Source organism: Microtus oregoni, unplaced genomic scaffold (assembly GCF_018167655.1).
Source record: "Microtus oregoni isolate MIOR12 unplaced genomic scaffold, Mior012 000002F_ref0000024, whole genome shotgun sequence".
In the NCBI taxonomy this organism is placed as follows: domain Eukaryota; kingdom Metazoa; phylum Chordata; class Mammalia; order Rodentia; family Cricetidae; genus Microtus; species Microtus oregoni.
In genome coordinates, this window is record NW_024543061.1 from 6,720,747 (window position 1) to 6,740,602 (window position 19,856).

The 19,856-nt window shown below is 39.0% G+C and overlaps 1 protein-coding gene across 1 annotated transcript in view; it reads left to right on the top strand.

The window, feature by feature from the left end:
• Prdm5 (PR/SET domain 5) overlaps positions 1–19,856 on the top strand; it is a 155,550-nt gene that overhangs the window by 98,304 nt on the left and 37,390 nt on the right. Inside the window, exon 13 of the mRNA XM_041641533.1 lies at positions 16,271–16,356. Within this exon, the coding sequence (XP_041497467.1) occupies positions 16,271–16,356 (86 nt within the window). The remainder of the gene's footprint in view (positions 1–16,270; positions 16,357–19,856) is intronic.

Below are 19,856 nucleotides of genomic sequence, written 5' to 3' on the forward strand. Positions count from 1 at the left end.
TCTGCTGTGGCAGCTGCCCTGCTGAGTAGAAGCAGGCCGTAGTGGGTTTCCCACTATGTGCTGGCTTCTTCTATTCTACTGTTGGCATCAGCCTAACTGAAAGAAAACCTAAATTGAATTCAAATTCTGATCAAAAGTATATTTTTTGCAAAGTAGTTATCCTCTTTAACGCTTAGTTTACCTCAGAGGTTCTTAGTGAAGAATAAATGAAGTCTCGTGTGTAAGACACTTGGTGTGGTTTGCATGATATAGTCGATTATTGTGAGAAGGACACAGTGAAGCAGGAAGAAAGGTTTCTTTGGGAAAATTCAAAACTGTCATGGCTGTCCTGCAGGAGACAGAGATAATAGTGAAAGGAAGTGTGCAAGCCAGAATAACTTCAGAGCTCGCATGGGGACTTTGACGTGTGTTGCTAGGGCACTAGATGCCCTATTGCTGCAGTGTTCTGCCATAGGGAAGATAAGGAAAGGCTTGGCTCTTCCTGACAGATAGAGTCCTGCTTTACAAGTTCCCGAGGAATGATTATCATAGGGTTTTGTTTATTCAAGAGCCATCTTTCTGTTTACCTAGTCAGAACAGTCCACATTGTCACTTGTGCCATTATAACACTGCCATTTTGGGGGCCCATTTTGAACCTGAGATTTCTCATAAGTATTATCTTGAAAATTCTGTTGTCATACCGGCACCAAAATTAGGATTTCTTTTTCAAAATCAAATAAGTTTTACTCATTAATATTCAGTGGCAAAACTTTGTGAATACTATTTTATTTTTTATATTATCATTTTATTTTGGTTATCTTTTTTACAGCAGTTTACTGAGAATTTTCTAGGAAATAATTGCTAGTTGGACTTTTGAATATACTGCAGTGCAGTGAGATTTTTATGGAGTAATTAGCCATTTTAATCCTTTTTCCATATATTAAAGAAGTTAACTTCTCTGTAGGTCAGTGATAAGATGACTTCCAGAGATCCAGACAATAACTAATTATCACTGACCTTCAGAGGATCCACTAATTATAAGGCACATAAAACAAACCCTGTCCTAAGAAAATCAATATAGGAGAATCTGCCTTCAATATTCCACAAAATGATGCTGTCACCAGACTACCCAGGAGGAGCTGAAGGAAAACAACTGTCATATGTAAGGAAGAAATGAAGAGAGGCTCAAGACCCTATTGATAAAAACAAGTGTTTCTTTGGGTCATAAAAAAAGAATGGACTTTCCAAATAAGTAAGGGTCAGTTTGGGTGGCATAAATACTAAATGAAGTTAACTTTTTCCTCTGTCTTTTCCACCTTCCCACTACCATGATTCTACGGAACCAGGGTAAAGTCTTACAGCCTTGCTGTTTTTGTTCGGTTGGTTTGTTTTTTATATGAATTTAAAAAAACACTAGTTTTATTAAAACTTGTATCTACCTTTAAAGTCATTCATTCTTTATAATTTGGTGATTAGAATCAAAACATGACAAGTCCTAGCATCTGCTTTTGCAGGTTTCAAAAGTGAAATTTTGAATGCCAGAAGGAGGGCGGGCTTAGCCAAATGCAGTGCTTCATATGGGTTACAGGCCTTCACATGGTTCACTAGGAACTAAGCAAAGTTTGGAACTCTTTCTAGCATATCACATTGCTGGCCTTTTTATTTCTTATTCTTTTGCCTGCACTTGAATTTTACTCTTCTTCTTAAGCTTGCATACATGCTATTTGGCGATATTTTCCTCTTTATATATTAACTGGTTGAGAATAGTGATCTTAGCTGGAAATGTGCAGGTCTGCAGTCGGTTACCTGTGGCCAAACACTCCATGTACGAAAACCTTTCCCACCTCAAAATCATCTAGGATATCTTATTATTTAATATCTGATTCATAATCGGTGTGGGGTCATCCAGGCAGGTCAGAGTCTTCAAATTCATTTTATTGTCTGTCTGTGGGCTCTTTACAAAGCAGCTTCACCTCTAATTTATCTCTACTGAAAAACTGGGCAATAGTCCCGGTAGTGTGGTGCTTTTGAAAGAAGAGATTTGAAGGTTACAGTGTAGTTCAGCGTGGTCAGTCTGTGATGATGGTGTGCTTTGGTTTGTATTCCTGCAGCGCTCAGACTCACTTTAAAGGTGCACTCGTCAGCCCTCTAACAAGTCATCTTGCTTGTCTCTCCATACACTGTCTCTGCAGATAGAGATAATGTCTAGGCCACAGACGAGGGTTTGCTGTCAAATGGGTGCTGACCTGGGGTGACTGAAGAGTCACTGTTAGTGAAGGTGAACATTTAAGTCTGTGTCTGGTGGGCAGCCCTGTAATTTATCATCCAGTTTCCTCTGAGGGGACCAGAGAGATGGCACTCGCGGGTCAGCGGGACTGGTGGAGCACATTCCGTGAGTCGGTGGCTTCTCTGGGTCAGTGAAAGCTGAGGCTCACTCAGCAAGGGAATACACAGACTGTGACATGAATTCCATTGGTTCATAAATTATAAAAGAAATTCTGGGAGTTTCTTTTTTCGTGTTTTTTTTTTTTAAAGCTTTAGGCCAGGAGGTTTATTATGTGCCTAGAGTTAACTTTCCCTGTTAATAGATAGCGGCTGTGTTGGACATTCTGACCTGACTTCTGTGCACACTGTTATTTGAATGGGGGTAATAAATCACTGTCTTTGGGAAGTTATTTTTGTTTTCTGCTTTTCGGTTTTTTGTTTTTTCATTTCTTTAAAAAACAATGAAAACTTTTTCTCTCATTTTACATACCAGTCTCAGTTATCTCTCTTCCCTCCTCCCATTTCCCCACCCTCCACCACCCCAGCCTCCATCCATTCCTCAGAAAGGGTAAGGCTTCCCATGGGGAGTTAACAAAGTCTGGTAAATACATCACTTTGAGGCAGGACCAAGGCATTTCCCCTATATCTAGGCTGAATAAGGTATCTCTCCAAAGAAAATAGGCTCCAAAAAGTCAGTTCAAGCGCTAGGGATAAATCCTAGTCCCATTGCTAGTGGCCCAACAGCTTAGAATTAAAGGATTGTTGTATTATAGTTGGATTAGATTGGGAGTTCAGCCATTGTTTTTCCTTCCTTAATGTTTGCTGAAACATAAAACTAATACACACACATATGTATAACATGTATGATATAAGATAATAATGGACAATCAATACTGAACACATGGGACTTAAATTGTCCTTCACATATTTATAGGCATTAAATATCCTTATCTGCTGAGAAGGAATTTATTCAACTTTGTTTTCCTACATGATTCTTTACTGCTTGGTCCCCATCAGAAGATGACTTCATTTTGACTTTCAATTATTACATCTTTATATTTTCTTTTAAAAACTTTTTAAGCCCCTAATTTTTAAACATTTATTTATATATGTTGCATATGCACGTGTCTCCATGTATCTGTGAGTGTATGCACATCTGTGGGCAAGTATTCATGTCTGTGGATTGACCGGGATCAGAAGAGGGCTTCAGAATCCTGAGAGCTGGAGTTAGAGGATTCACATGATGTCCCATTTGATTGCTGGGAAGTGCTGGGTCTCAGAATTGTTTAATAAGTGTTCTTAGCCACTAAGACTTCTCCCCAACCCCTAACCCCTAATTTTAGGCCCACATAATAGCATTTATTAAGTCAAGATTTGCTATAGGCTGGAATAACAGGCCTGGGGCGGGGGGATAAAGGAGTCACAAATTTGCCTAGAATGTGGTTTGTGAATTACCACCAAATAAGTTAGTAATAGTTACAGAGAGTTGTGAGCATCATCTGCAATATTCTACCATTCATGTAAGTCTCATTTTCTCCCTCCCCCCTCCCTCCCTCCCTTTTCTTTCTTCATACTGGCTTCCTGAAAACTTGCAGTGTTGTAGGCCCACCATGTTTGATCAATACTGCCACAAAGCTCCATCTATTTTGCACCATTAGATAATGTCATCACCATAGCTGCAAACATTGCTTTTGGTTTGGGTGACGGTGACTGTACGAGAGTTTCATCTGTGTTGTGTGTGCATCACTGAACTACTCCCAGTCCTGTCTTTCCTTGGGGTATGTTGTAGCTGTACATGTAATTCCTTTCATGTTTCTCTGCCGCTCTTATAATTACTCCCAGGAACAGTTCCCATGTGCTTTTTCTGCAGTTCCTGGACTCTGCTTCAGGGTTCAGGGAGGTTTTATAGCTTATCTAGATTTATAGGAGAAATCAATTCTGAGTTTCTTACTGCTCAAAAATTAAATGTTTTGGATTCTTCCTTGCTGGCACTATCTGTGTGTAGGCACCAGAGCTTCGCTGCTTCCCCCTCCACTACTGCTGTGGTGCTCATAAATGCCATTTTAAAGAAAACTGCTTGAAATTTTTCAAGATGAAAAATGACTAGGTGAAAAGATGAAGGATTTGCTTACCAATAACTGACTTCTAAAAGCCAAGCCGAGTCAGAGTCTGGGGACTACTGTTCACTGCCTCTGATTGTCACAGGTGGAACTTTGAAACTTGCTGTGCAGCTCTCTGCTCTCCTCAGCAGACCCTGGGCTTCTGCAGCACCCACTCTGGGACTGCCTTAAAGCATCTCCTCCCTTCAGCCCAGTCCGGTGAAGGGGCCAGTTACATTGCGCTTAAACAGACACTCTGTGTGGGGTTAGATCATGTTTCCTTCTTCCCTAGTCAGGGTTAAACTTACTCATTAGTTCTTTTCCTCCTCCTCTTCTTTACTGTATTTCCTACCTCGTTTTTACCCGTATTGTTTTTGTAAGTCGGTATATTGGGGTTTTGTTTCACCTCTGCTATTACTGCCCCAGAATTTTCATTAGTGAGTACACAGGGCTGTTTCTTCTTCCACTGAATCTCACTTGCTTCATTAACAGAAGGATCCAGCTTTGAGAATGTTCTCTAAAACAAAACACATCTTTTAAGGAAGAAAATGCAGGGAGGTGTTGGTTTTTTTTTTTTTTTTTTTGGTTTTGTTTTATTTATTTATTTTTGACAAAGTTCTATCTGACTTGCTTCAGGTGGCACAGGTATTTAAGCAGTAAAGGTCTGATTTGGCTTTAACATTTTGTTACTCACTGGAGTACAGTGTCTTTGTAACCATGGAGGAGTAAATGTCAGACCCAGGACTTTGCTGTCTTTCCTTCAGGTGTCTCCTTTGAGTTGTTAGGTCCTGTGCCATTCTAGCAAGATTTGATTAACAAGGTGGGGCTCAGTGAAGTCTGTGGGGAGTCCTGGCTCTTAGGCTAAAGGATAGAAGAAAGGTTTTGAGCTCACAGGAAGGTGTTAGGAATGAACTCCACAGGCCCCCACTTTCCAGTGCCGCATGTCTCCTCTCAGTGCTCTTCCTCTAATTTATTAGCTGCTCTGTAAATGGAAGAGATTGAATGCAGTGTTGGAAAAGTGATTGGGTCGTAGATTCCAAAACTAGATTCTTTTTTTTTTTTTTTGCTTTAACACTCATTGAAAATGATTCAGTATGCTATTTTATAACCATTTCCTTAGTCTTCAAAAGTGAAATGATCCCGTGCTTTGATACTTGTGGAAGACAGATGTGATGTCTGTAGCACACTGACTCCAAACTCGTCCAGGTGGAGCCATCTAAGCAGGATTTTTTTTTTCCTCCAAAAATGTTATACCCTTGAAAAGTTTGCGTTTTCACATAGAAAGTATTGTCATCTTCAATTTTTTTTTATTTTTATAAATTTAAGTAAAAAGGAAAACTGTACAACTCATGAATCTTTGCATACCACTTCACTTCATTATCCAACCTTATTTACGCTGGACTTAGTGAAAATACGTGACTTGGATTTTACTGTTTTAGCTTGGGTTTTCTTTTTGGGTTCACTTTTTATCTTCTTAAATATTTATGAGGGTTATAAAGTTTGGCATGGTTTTTCATTTTTACTATATGAAATATACAAAATAAAGAATTAAAAATTATTAAAATGTGCTTCTGGAAAGCATCTAATCTTAACTTACCCAAAAGTGTCTTAAAACTTGTGTATATCCATTGTACATTAAGTTTTCCTTTGTTTATTAAAATCACTAGAAAGTACAGTAATTGTGCTTACAAAAGTTGTAGTAAAATACAATAATAAAATTTATTGTCATAATCATTGTTTACATTACCTTTGTGGTTAATTGAGATTATCACTTAATACATATAGTAGCATGAACAAAATTTTATTCTCAGTCTTCTAATAGAAAGGTTAGATTGACTTCTTGAGTTAAATACATGGGGCAGTTTAAGAATATAAAGATTGAAATAACTTGAAATATTTTACTTAACCGATTTTATGTTACTTAAACATAAATCTTTGGGAAAGTGTTGGATCTTTTGAGAAAGTGACACAGTAAATGGTGGGTATTCAGTGATTTCCTCGCTATAGGAACCTTTTATCATTAAGATGCATGCTACTTTCCTTCCTTCCGCAGTGTTTTTTTTTTTTTTATAATTCTAATGCTCTATTAGGTCATTAATGCTTTGATACTTGGGTGTGATTGAGTTCTAAGATCTTTTATTAAGGTTATTTTACATAGAACAATACCACTGCAAAAAAAAAAGTAAATAATCTTACTGTTTTTAGCAGCGGGCATTTGTCATCAACAGGCGTTTATGCTGTGGTAGGTTCAAGGTGACTTGATAGGGTCTGCCTGTATCAGGTCAAGGGGCTCCTTATGGCTTCCTTTAATTCCACCAGATGCCCTTGAAAGTCTCTTTCCAAGCTCTGCCAGACACATTTATATGCTCATAGGTTGATTTCTTCTCAGCTGTGCCAGCAGTGAGAATTTGGAGACCCTTACTTCAAAGCCAGAAGCTCAAATACTTCTAATTGAAAGGCAAAGAGTTATCAAAAGGTGTGTTTAGAATGGAGAGACTCCATTCATTCACTGACTTCCCTTTCTCCATTGTCTGTGGCTGAAGATCATCACCTGCCTGCTTTTTACCTGCAGATTTTTTTCCTAAGCATTTTTTTATTAGATTTGTCTTGGCATATTTTTATCTGTTTGCAGTTTGTTTCCTAAAGTCCAAGGCATAAACTTGAACATGTTGTTTGTTAAAAAGATATAAATCAATTGAAAATTAATAAATTAGTTTCATGGTGTAACCACTTTGTGACACATTTAAAATTAACCTTTTGGAATTACCATCATGTTTCTGGTTTCTTTTTATTCCTTGATATGTCCAAGGAAAACACAGTAGCTTTCATTTCATTCAGTGTGAGAACATAGTTTAAAGATGCAGAGAACACATTCATTTGTATTAATTAAATGGAAAATGCTTTGTTACATGTGTTCACTTGAATATAATTCATGTTATTATGCTTATAAAGTCCAGTCATAACTGAATCTTTCAGGGGTTGTGCCTTTCAAGACTCAGTTTAGTATATATCCATATTCCCTTTAACTTTGGACTTGTCGTAAATACCCTTTCCTAATCTGTCCCTTATTTTTTTCAGATAAATTTTGATGAACAAAAGAATGCTTAAATATGCCAACCAGAAGGGTCTGTTATCTATTGTCAGAACAGCTTTTGCTGTCGTTTTAGAGTTTGGACCACTTAGCACAGAATTCTGGCTGTGTCATCTATGCAAAGGCATAAAGAATGGGTTGCAGTTGGGATTCCACCATTTGACAGCTGTATTGTCTTGGAAAATCACTGATCCTTTCTCTGCCCTATTTCTCTTATCCATAAACTAGATATTTGAATAATTAGACCATACTATTATTGTAAGTGAATATTGGTATATGTATTCAGCATTCTGTGTGTGTACGTGTGTGTGCGCCTGCGCTTGCTTGTGGAGACCAGTGATTTATGTTGCGTGTCTTCTTCTATCACTCTCCATCCTATTTTTTTGAGAGAGTCTCACTGAACCTGGAGTTCACAGATCTGGGTGTCCTATCTCTGCCTCCCAAGCTGCTGTGGGGTTCTCAGCTCATGTCTTCATGTGGGATTTTTGCTTTAGTGGATTCCCGGCTCATGTCTTCATGCTTGCACAACAAGCATTTCACTCACTAAGCCATCTCCCAGCTCACAGAACAGTACCTGAGAATAGAGCTCTAAATTCCAGCTATTGTTTCTAACTGCACTTGATGAGGTGGGTTTTTTGTTTTGTTTTTGCTAACTTTAAGATTAAATTCTTTTCATGTGGATATTGTGGTTATTCTAACCAAAATGAATATCTAAATCTTTCTGAGATAATAGATAATAGCAATGCTTTAAACTTGACCCATGTTATATTTCATAGAGTATAACTTAAGCATGTTCAAATAAGGAAGAAAGATTCATATTGTTAATAGTTAACCAAAAATGAAGGATAGTGCTTGTTCAAAGCATAATATTTTGGTATACACACAAAACGTGCCTTTCAGTCATATTCTCCGTAATAAAGTTTGATATATAATTTGAATAAAACATAAGAGTAGTCATTTGTCTTTAATATACAAATAAGGCAAAGACTAATCATTATTAACATGTTGATTGAAGGTGTCTTCCACTTCATACTGTGTGGACAGCAGGTGCTGTTGATCTTGGAGGCTATGATAGGTAGGAATGACCTCAGAGAATCATGAACGTAAAAGATTAGTGGGGACAACCTGACTGATTTGGCAACCATATACTCTTGTTTTCAGAAAGTTTATCAACGCCTGTTAGTGTATATTGAGGGTGGGTAGAAAAAAAAAGGGAAAGAAGAAGCACTGGCAAGGATGATAATCACAGAAAGGTCTCATTACTCGTATCAATTATTTTCTCAAAAGAACAGTTTTGTATACAGTGGCATGGATAACAGGCATTACTCCATCCACCCTCTGTAATCCACAGTCATTTTTCAAGAGTTACCAAATGTCCTCATCTGAACTACTGCTACTGCTGTTGCAGTGGGGCCACTGTGCATCTGTTCTTCCCCGGTCATCCTGTCAGGGTTCACTTAGGGGGCTTGTCCTACTCTGGCCCAAGGAGGAGAAGGGACATACTGTAGCATAACATCTGGCTACTTGAGCCCGATCCCTGGTTCTGACAAGTTCTGTACTACTATCCATGACCTCTGTTCTTCCATTGACCGCAGCTGGCTCTTCAAAGGGTCCACAGCTTGGGGAAAATCTCCATCCTTAATATACTTTATTAGAATAAAGAAGAAACTCATGATGTACACTGGGGGGGGGAGCATAATTGCCCAACCCTAGGACAAGTTTAACTTTTTTTTTTTTGCCTGTACCATTTTGTCTTTTCTGTCTTCTGTGAACTCAGCTACAAAGCTTTCCAAAAGTTGACTAGCATAGCATTTGGATTTTTGCTATTTCCCACCTCCCAGGAACACTGAATTGATATGGATATTACCACATCAGTCTTTAAGTGGCCTGTAGTGATCTGTGAAGATGAACACACACACACACACACACACACACACACACACACACACACACAAATCCCACACTAGCTTGGAGGATCTTCTGTCTATGTGTTTCTTTCATTGGTTGAATAAAGAAATTGCTTTGGCCTTTTGATAGGGCAGCACTTAGGGAGGCATAGTAGACAGAATTGAATCCTGGGAAAAAGGGCAGACGGAGAGCCACCATGGAGCTGCCAGGTCAGAACATGCTGAATCTTTTCCAGTAAGCCACGACCTCGTGGTGACTTACAGTTTATTAGAAATGGGTTGAATCAATATGTGAGAGTTAGCCAATAAGAGGCTAGAACTAATGGGCCAGGCAGTGATTTAATTAATACAATTTCTGTGTGATTGTTTTGGGTGTAAACTAGTAGGGTGGCTGGGACAGAACAAGGGGCCCCTCACTCCATACTACACTAGCTCAGAATTGAGTGTAATAAAAGGTTGTTTATTTATGGGTAGACTCACAGATCAAAGTCCTCTGCTCAAATACAGAACAGCAACCAAATCCAGCAGCCAGAAGAGAGAGTGAGCACACACTTTACATCAGCATTTATAGTATAAGAGGCCATGCCCAAGTAAGTGGGTAACTTAAAGGCTACTGGCTGAAGAAGTTCCTATGACAGATCTGTTCATTGGATTAACATTTTATATTCATGCTGGTCTAAATCACCTAGGCCTTCAGAGCCTCTTATGCATCATAAAACCATGTGTCATCATTGGTATCAGCAAATCCACTAAATCCATGAAGCTGTCCTGAGGTCCCTGTTGAATCAACTTCTTAAAAATTATGATTTTTATTTTAAGTATATGAACAGTCTACTTTCATATACACTGGGTGTTTTCTTGATGCCCATAGTGGTTAGAAAATGTAGGATCTCCTAGAAATGGAAATAAAGACAACTATAAATCACCATGTAGGTATAGAGAACTGCACCTGGGTCCTCTGCAAGGATAGCAAATGTTCTTAATTTCTAAGCCATCTCTTTAGCCCTCAGCCTCTTTAACCTTACTGTAAACAGCTCTATCTGGGCTTGTGAGCTGCTTATCAGTCACTTCTTCTCATTCTCCTTTACCTCAGTAATGCCCAGCCTTCTGTTGTTTCCCAGCCCCTGGTATGCATGCAGCCTTGAGCAGGTGATAAAGAAGTGCACTTCATGGTTCAAATTCTGTTTCCCTTCATATTGCCCCAGGTTATGTAACCTTTGTTTCAAGGAGAAATGGGTAGTTGAGTTACTTACATCTCCATTTCCAGGGCACCCTTGGGCTTATCGTAGCCACCTCTGCCCCACAGCACTACAAATGTGCCTGTAAATGGCCTTTATTTCTCATTTAGTTGAAGTCTTCCTCAATTCAAGCAGGTCAGTTGCTATTTCTCAGTTTCATAGTTTCCTGTGTTGAGCCATTTTTAAAGTCCCTGTCTTCATGTTGAAACATGTATTTCCCTTCTTATCCATCCTGGATTATGGATCTATGGAGTGTCTTCCAGCACTTTTACCACCATCCTTTGCTCTTCACTGTCTAGTGTGAAGATTCAAGCAATGGTTTTGAGCACATCCCTTACATCCTGCCCACTGTAGGTAAAGAAGAGCCAACATGTCTGTCACATTCCACCCCCCTTTGCATTGTTACTGTTCTCAGAAGCTGATGTAGGGAATGAAATCTGTATGCCCTTTTCTTGTTGTAATTCTCCATACACAATAATTTCTTAATTACAGATTCTGAAGTCACCACAGCCCATTTAAAATCCTGCCCCAAATGTCCTACTGTTGGGAATTAAAATATCTTTTCTTGTCCATCTGCCCTTTGGGGGTTGTACTCATACTCATAAGGAAGACTCCATCTATTAAAAATGTATGGTAGCCATACTGTGTAGAGGAAGAGAGCTGCCCAAGGACTCCCCTGCAAGGGCCGTCTACTTTCAGAGGATTCAGATTTCGTTGCAGATCTTAGTGCCCATTAACAGGTTTTCTAGAGCCCAATAACAGGTTTTTCCACCAACACAGTAAGCCAGGTCAAGCCAAATTGAAAAAGTAAAAGAATAGGTTTATTTGAGGAAAGCATCTTCTGAGTGAGTTCTCTAGTCACAGAAGAGAGGGAGGCTGGAGAAGTCATGTGCCCTAACTAAAGCAGGAAGATTATGAAGTTGGGTTTGTGCCCAAGTATAGTCAAAAAACGAACACTGTGGACTGGGACTTGGGCTACTGGCAACTTCAGGGAAGGAGCTGACACAGCAGCCAAGAATGTGGAACTGGGCTTTTTGGTTCCTCTCCCTAGCCTCTCCTCCCCACCTCCCCTCTCCCCCAGATCCACCTTTCCTCTGGCTCCTCTCAGAAAAGAGCCATCCTTCCAGGGAGATCAACCGAACTATAATACCTGGCACATATCATCACATCAAGGCTGGACAAAGCAACCCAGTAGGAGGAAGAGGGTCCCAAGTGGGGAAAAGAAACATAGCCCTTGCTCTCTCTGTTGCGAATCCCACAAGGACCCCAAGCTGCTCAGCCATAACATATATGCAAAGGACCTATTTCAGACACCTTTATCTCAGTGAGGCCCAATGAGTCCCAGCCAGTTATTCCATGGGTGTGTTCTCATGGTGTTCTTGAACCTGCTGGTTCCTCCTGAGAGGCTACAGCAGCACCACAGGGTGGCTTCTCTTGGCCCCAGCCTCTGCTATGCCTCAGTTTCAGCTTCATTTCCTGTATGAGCTGGCACTACAGCCTTAGCTAGTTGTGTTTAGGGTAACCTAATCCCACCCCTCACACTCCCGTGTCTGCCTGTAAAAGGAGCCTGAGAGCTCTATCGGGGTCACCCACATTTTGTTGTGTGTCTGGGTGAGCCCATCATTCCAGAGTAAACAATGCTCTTGCTGATTGCATATGTGAGTGGTAGTATTTGTTTTGTGGGGTGATCCACAGACCCTAACACTCCAGAGAGCCTTCCTTCCCTTCCTCCACATGATCATCTGAGCTCTGCCTGATGCTTGACTGTGGGACTTTGCATCTATTCCCAACAGTTGCTGGATGAAGTGTCTCTGATCTCTTTTATGACAATTCTGCTAGGCTCTGGTTCTAGAATGCTTTATAGGCAGGACAAACTGTAGATCAAAGTTTTGAGGCTGGATTGGTGGCCCGATCTTTCCACTTGAGACCTTGCCTGGTTACAGAAGATGGCTAGTTCAGGCTCTGTGTCCCCCATTACTGGGAGTCTTTGCTAGGATTGCTCATAGAATCCATGCAGTTTTCATTGTACTAGGTTTCCTCTTCATCACCTAAATGCCCCTCAATTCAGTCATTTCTCTCAGTATTTTCTTCCCCACATCTGATCCCTCCTATTCCCAACCCTACCTGCCCACCTGAGAAATCTACTCCATTTTCCCTCTCAATAGAGATCCTTTCATCCCCTCTTAAAACCCTTCCTTGTTCTTAGCCTTTCTGGGTCTGTGGACTGTAGCATGATTATCTTTCAATTTACTGCTAAAAATCTGCTTACAAGTGAGTTATTACCATGTTTGTCTTTCTGGGTCTTGGTTACCTCACTAAAGATGAGTTTTTCTAGTTCCATCCATTTGCCTGCAAATTTCATAATGTCATCGTTTTTAACAGCTGAGTAATACTTCATTGTGTAAATGTACCACATTTTATTTTCCCATTCTTTGGATAAGAGTCATATAGGTTTCCAGTTTCTAACTATTATGAACAAAGTTCAGCACCAATTGTGTTCATTCTTCTGGAAAGATGTGAATAAATGTCTCTCTACCCCAAATAGAGCACTGGCATCAACCCAAAGAAACAGTTCCACCTAATGAACGAATGAGTGATTAACAAATCTTAGTGTATTGGACTTACTTGTAGAAGTGTGGGTAGGAGGTTGCCAGAGTGATTCAAAGACAACTTCATCTACAGTCCCATCCTAGAGCATGGGTCACAATTTATGAAAGTTACATCCCAGAGAGCTCACTTCATCATATGCAGACAGCTTAACTGATAGGACCGTCTCTACCAGAAATTGTTACTTCTTATATAACCTTGGGAAGGAGCTTTGAGAGTCATGTAATTCATAGGGACTTCCTGGGCCTTGTAAGGTTTCCTTACTTTCTGAATCTTAGAAGCCTTCCTCCTCCCTCTAGGAGAGAATGTTCCAACTCAGGAGAAATCGGTACACAGTGGTTGGCAAGAAAAATTAAGTATCTGTCTGTGTGTCATTTTAAAAGTTTTAATTGTTTAAAAAAATTATGTGTATGAGTGTGTTGCCTTCATGCATGTACATGTATCATGTGCATAATTGGTAGCTGTGGAGTTCATAAGTGAAGCTCAGACACCTTGTAAGTGGAGTTTCAGATGATTGTGAACCACCATGCGCGTGCTGTGATCGTACCAAGTCTTCTACAAGAGTTACAAATGCTCTAACCTCTAAGCCATCTGTCCTGCCCTCAAACTTTTTGTTTTTATCACTCTTTATCTGTCATCTAGATTTGATTGGCTGATGAATTCAATTATTAATAATAGTTAAAGAGGGAAAAAAAGAGCTCATCATTACTTTGTATATCAGTTAAGTAAAATAAATGAAATAAATGTACTTTGAATGTTCTAAATATTAGGTGGGTATGGCAATGTCTATAATCTTAGTACAAGGCAGAAACAGAAGGATTGCCTGTGTGGCAAGTGTGGTCTATATTGTAAGTTCCAGACCCTCTATAGTTTATAGACTGATATTGTCTCAGCAACAACAAAAAAACTAAAACCACCAAAACTGTTAAAATTACTTGTAAGTTTTTATGATTAAGAGAATGATGTCATTTGAATTGTTATGCTGCAGGAATATGACCATTAGCATGAGTGTGTCTGTTTTTTTTTGCAGTCCTTATACTTCTGTCGAGGGTTATATTATATGTTTAATAACTTGATAAGTGGCAGCTCCTGCTGTACCCTTGGTCCTCCTGCAGACCATAGTAGGTGCACTACTGTTACTGTCTTCATGTTCCAGTCATCCTGAGGAACATCCCAGGGTATCTTTATGACCGGAGACTGGATCTAGATAGAGTTGAGTTAAAAGGAGGTATCTGGACAGTTCTCAAGTTTCTCTTTTTCAGTAAATTTTATTGTGTACTTAAGTCATTCATGCTATTATAAGACATATAATAAATAATAATAAATAGTTATTAAAATACATTAAATGAACACAACTATGACTTCACATAGCTACACATACTTTGTTTGATTTTATAGCAAGAGTGAATATCATCTTATTTAGGATTTGTTGTACATTACAGATGTATGGGGATTTTGTTGTTTGATATCTGAATAAATCAACACAGCTGATCAGGACAGTGTATTTGGAGAACATGGGAACAGAAGATAAGATTGTAAATTTAGAGTGTACATGCAGAATTTCAGTTGTTTATTAGGTATACAAATGTTCAACAGATGGGTGTATAGAGATTGAGGCTCAGTAGAGATGGGAAATAAGATAAGCATATGATTATCATCTTGTTGTTAACATTAGAAATTATAACCTTTATTTTGTCATGAAAAGCCACATATCCTAGAGTCACAGTTATTATTTCAAGTATTCCAGGTGTACTGCCAGGTGCTAGAAGTTTAATTCTCTTTTGGTAGCTAGTAGATCTGGGTAGTTTATTAAAGACCCCTGTTCATACTTTGGCTGATGCTGCTGTTTCTATTCTTTCCCTTGTGGAGATTGCAACCATTTGTGCCATTTGAACCACCGGAATTAAAGTTACAGTTGGTCCATACTTTTTTTTTTTTTTAACATAACATCGAAGGCTGTGATGTAGAACAATGGCCAAGATGATCCCCTTAAAATGGGAAAAGCTGGAAAATACCACTCTGCTGGAGCTGCCCCCACATGCTTGCTCCATAGGGGCAGACTGGGGGTGAGTTAGGTCAGTCTTGAATCTCATCTCCTGAGGCTGTGAAGATGTGGGGAAGGTGAGAGGTAAGGGGGAGGTGAAGTAAGGCCTCTTCTGGAAAAGTGGTGAGGTTGAACAAAGAATAGCTCATTGCTGCTCTGTTGGGGTAATTGGAATAATTCATGGGCTGGATTCTCAGGTTGACTACAAAAGAGCAAAGGACATTACTGGCCCCGAGGTAAAGAAAGATGGATTTTTTACTTGCTGAGGACATTTTCTTTTTCATTTCATTTTACTGATCTTGGAATATAGGAAATTTCTAGCATCTTGTCCTATTTGTCTATTGTTCAATGAAAGGATAAAGAAAATTGATGATTTGGACCCAACTTATTATGTAAATAATTGTGCTTTGATGAGAACAGCCTCGAATTCTTTTTATATGTTGGATTTTATTGCATTCTGTCATTTTAAAATAGAAGCTTAGCTTTATTTGGGTGGGGGTTATGTGGTCTTATTTGCCTTAAAAAACATCTTTCTAATTTTCTAAATTACAGTCTTAATTTAGAGCTACTTAGTTATATAAAAAATTGTGGATTAATTGTTGTGTAGTTTAAATACAAATGATTCTGTTTAACATGCACCAGCTTTATGGGATTATTCTGAAATACATAGATGTGAGCCATATTTATTTATATGAAACGTTTATAAGCAAAGTTACTTTAAAAAATGTTTAAGACGTCCATAGTGAGGAATATGGTCACAGAACAGACTGATATAGAGTAGTTTTTACAAGATTTTGGAATCAGTGCATTTAATTGGATTCATATATTAGAAGGTCGTGCAGCAAACCTGTGGGCTACTAGTTTCTTTCTGAGTGTTAGGCGAGTTGGGCTGGAGGAAATGCCTGGTGTGTGCTTCCTGTACTATGGTGCTTCTGTCGGCCAAGTTGTGCCTGTAGTGATCCTGTGAGGAGCAGTGGCGCTGAGGGTGCTCTGCTGCTTTACTTATCGCTGACTGATGTGGAGGCTTTCTTTATTTGTAGGTGAGCGTCCCTATCAGTGCCCGTACTGTGAAAAAGGATTCAGTAAAAATGACGGACTGAAGATGCACATTCGTACTCACACGAGGGTAAGATTATATTCTGTCTTGATTTTGTTGATCATAAGATCCATACCTTTTCTAAAAGAAACATATTTAACATTACATGAGAAAATTAAAGCGCTATAGTTAAAGTTATGACAAAGATAGGTTTGACATTTGAAGACAAACTTTTTTAAAGAAAAATCAATGAAAAACAATCCAAACCCCCAAAGAGCCCTTACTTTAGACTTTGAATCAATTCACAGGGTTTATTAACGACAAACTAATATAAATGTCAAGTAAATGTTAATATTTTAATCCTTGAAAATGTAGTTTTGTCTTACATAATTATCACTTGTAAAGAATATGCTTGATAGTGGCAAGTGTGTCAGCATTTGACCACTGGGTAATATTTACAAACAAGAAAAGTCACAGGAAAGACCTTGCAAATACATTAGATTGTAGGGAGGTTTACATAGCATGGAACTGTGGCTGAATGGATAACAGGGAGCACCCCAAAGCAATGTATTATTTTCTTTCTGACCTGTTAGCATCTCTCACTGGATTGGTGTTCTGTTCTGTATACCTTTTTGCAAGCTTTTGTCTCATGTGCTTTAAAATGGTATTACCACCTGTCCTATGTTCACATGTGTTATGCTGCTCACGGTCCAGCTCAGGTGCAAGTGCCTGTAATCCTAGTACTCTGGGTGTGGTGGCAGAAAAATAAGAATTTCAAGGTCATTCTTAACTACATTGGAAGCTAGAGGCTAGCTTGCGGTAGAGATCTTGTCTAAGAGAGAGAGAGAGAGAGGGAGGGAGAGAGGGAAAGAGGGGGTGTAGGAGGGAGAGAGAGAGAATATAACTAAGTATAAATTACAGTACAAGCTATAAAATATTAAACAGGTATTGAAATTTACTATAGTATAATTTAAATACATAATGATCAAGATACTTATTTTCACAATGAGCATTAATAAAGAAGCTTAAGTTCATTTTGAACCAGTTAAGGAAATTATTTTAGGAGTGATGAGAAGGCTCAGCAGGTATAGCGCACAGCAGGTACAGCGCACAGTGAAGACAGTGATGACTTGAGTTGGATTCCTAGGACCAATGTGTTGAAAGTGACTTTTGTAATAACAAAAGGTTAGTAACCATTTTTTGAAGGATGTTGTTTACAGTGTGAATTAACGTTCAGAGAATGCATTGCTGATTTATTTTTATCAACTTGATGTGAACCTAGACATATTTGGTAAGAGAGAATTTTAGTTGAGAAATTGCCTCCATTAGATTGACCAGTCGCCATGTCTGTGGGTTGCTCTCTTGGTCATTAATTAATGTAGGAGGACTGGTCCTACTCTAGACATTGCTATCCCAAGGCAGGAGGACCTGGGCTGTATGAGAAAGGCACCTGAGGAAGCCAGGTGGATCCAGCTCTAGAACATGGATTCAGTTCTTGCTTACAGATCCCTGCCTTGAGCTCTTGCTCTGTTTCCCTTGATGGCCTGTAAAGTGTAAGATGAAATAAAGCCTTTCTTCACCCCACCTCACCCCTAAAAAAAGATAAATGTTAATTGACTCCAGCAAGCTGTTCTCCAAGCACCACAGGTCTGCTACAGAACTAGTGTGAACACATACATACATACACAAACACATAATTAAAAAGTTATTTCAAATGTGAGTAACCATAAAATGAAAATGATAGTAATGATGCCAGTATCTAGGCAAAAAGCATCCCAGTTCTCGCATCAGAAAGTAGCAATGCTGACCACAGTTTACATTACATTGTTTCACTGATTACTGGAGACAAGAAATCATACCATTAAACAAGCTCTGTACATTGCTTCAGAAGGAAAAAATGCTGTTTTGGTTGCTCTAGAGAAAACAGTGATTTCCAATTCAGTGAACTTGGTATTTTACCTTAATATAAGTTATTACTAAGAATAATACTAGTGGTTAAGTACAAATAAATACAGATTGAACCAACCTTGCCATGTCACACATCTCCACGATTATTTCCTAAAGATTTATTGTGAATTGTTTAAGTCCCCTTCAAGCTGAGAGAGCCGTGATACTTTCTGAAATTGTGAGAAAGCAAGGCATGGACATGCAGCAGTGTGAGGCTGCATGTAGAAGCTTCTCCCATACCTACCGCACCCCTTCCTGTCTGTCCATCACTGTGACAAAGGACATGAGATATGTAGTATAAGAAAGGTAAGACATAGTGTCGCAACTGCTCTCATGGGTTTAGTCTATGGTCTGTGTAGTCTGCTGCTTTAAGCTTGAGGCAAAGCAACAACATCATGGTGAAAGAACACAGCCAAATGAAAGGCTCTTCATGTCATGGCAGCCAGAGGGAGCAGAGGAGGAGCCAGGGACTCATCTCCACAAGTGTGTCCTAGGTCACCTACCATGGCTTGTTCAACTATGAAATCACACATGGATTCCCCCACTGATGAAGCTAATACTCTTGTAACTCAGTCATCCTTAACCACTGCAAACTGGGGACCATGCCTTTAATTCATGAGCCTTTACAGCTCCTGTCCAAGCACCTACTACATTTTTTCTTGCTTTATTCAACTAAATGTGTTCTCGTTTTATTGACTTGGATAAACTCTCCTATGTATTTCCAAGCAAAACAAACAATAAAGACTCTAAATTTTAGTCTAATTTGTTTGAAGTTTAAAATAAGCATCCTGATGAATGTACCGTGTTTGCTGGCAGACAGCACAATGCTGAGAGTTCTCAAGTACTACCTGCACAGGAAGTAGATCCCAGCCACTCTCCAGAAAGAAACACCTGGAAGTTTAGAGAGAACCTCAGATCAGCTTTTCCCTTCAGTTACTTTGATTTCTCATTTGGTGCACATAATGTCTCAGACAACTCTCCTTTTGAAATCCTGTTTCCTAAGCATTGAATAACTACAATTATTCTTTGCACAAGAATCCAAGTTTTGTAAAGCATACTAATAATATCACCAAGTACAGTCACATCATTGTCAAGTACCAGGCATTTTGTAATAACTCCAGAGGGGCAGGCTTTGCAAGCGTATTTTATGATAGTTATTAGCACCGTGTAGGCTCCACTCAGAGAAGATACTGTTACACTGGTGGTATAGAATGTTTTGGTTCCAATTCTATGTTTATATTTATCATTCAGAAAGCTCAATTTCCAGACTCCCACCATCACCATGTTGGTAGCTTTCTACTCCAATACAACAATAAAAAAAACTCTTTTTCATTAAATTCTTTACATGTTATATATAGGTATTTTAACTTCACCATAGTGCACCCCTGGGTCTCTTTATGTTGACTGACCTATCAACAGTAGGTAGAGAAATTTAGGGAGTTATGCTATGCTGTGACCGTAGTGGCTGTTGATATATGTGAAATAGTGGAGAATGATATTTGTGTGTGGAAATAGGTATCTGAGCCAAATATGAATGGGTGGCTCAGACTTTCTACAAAGCACACGTTTGTTATTTATATACGGCTTTAAATTATATATGTATATATTTATATATGTATGTATACATATTTATACATATATTT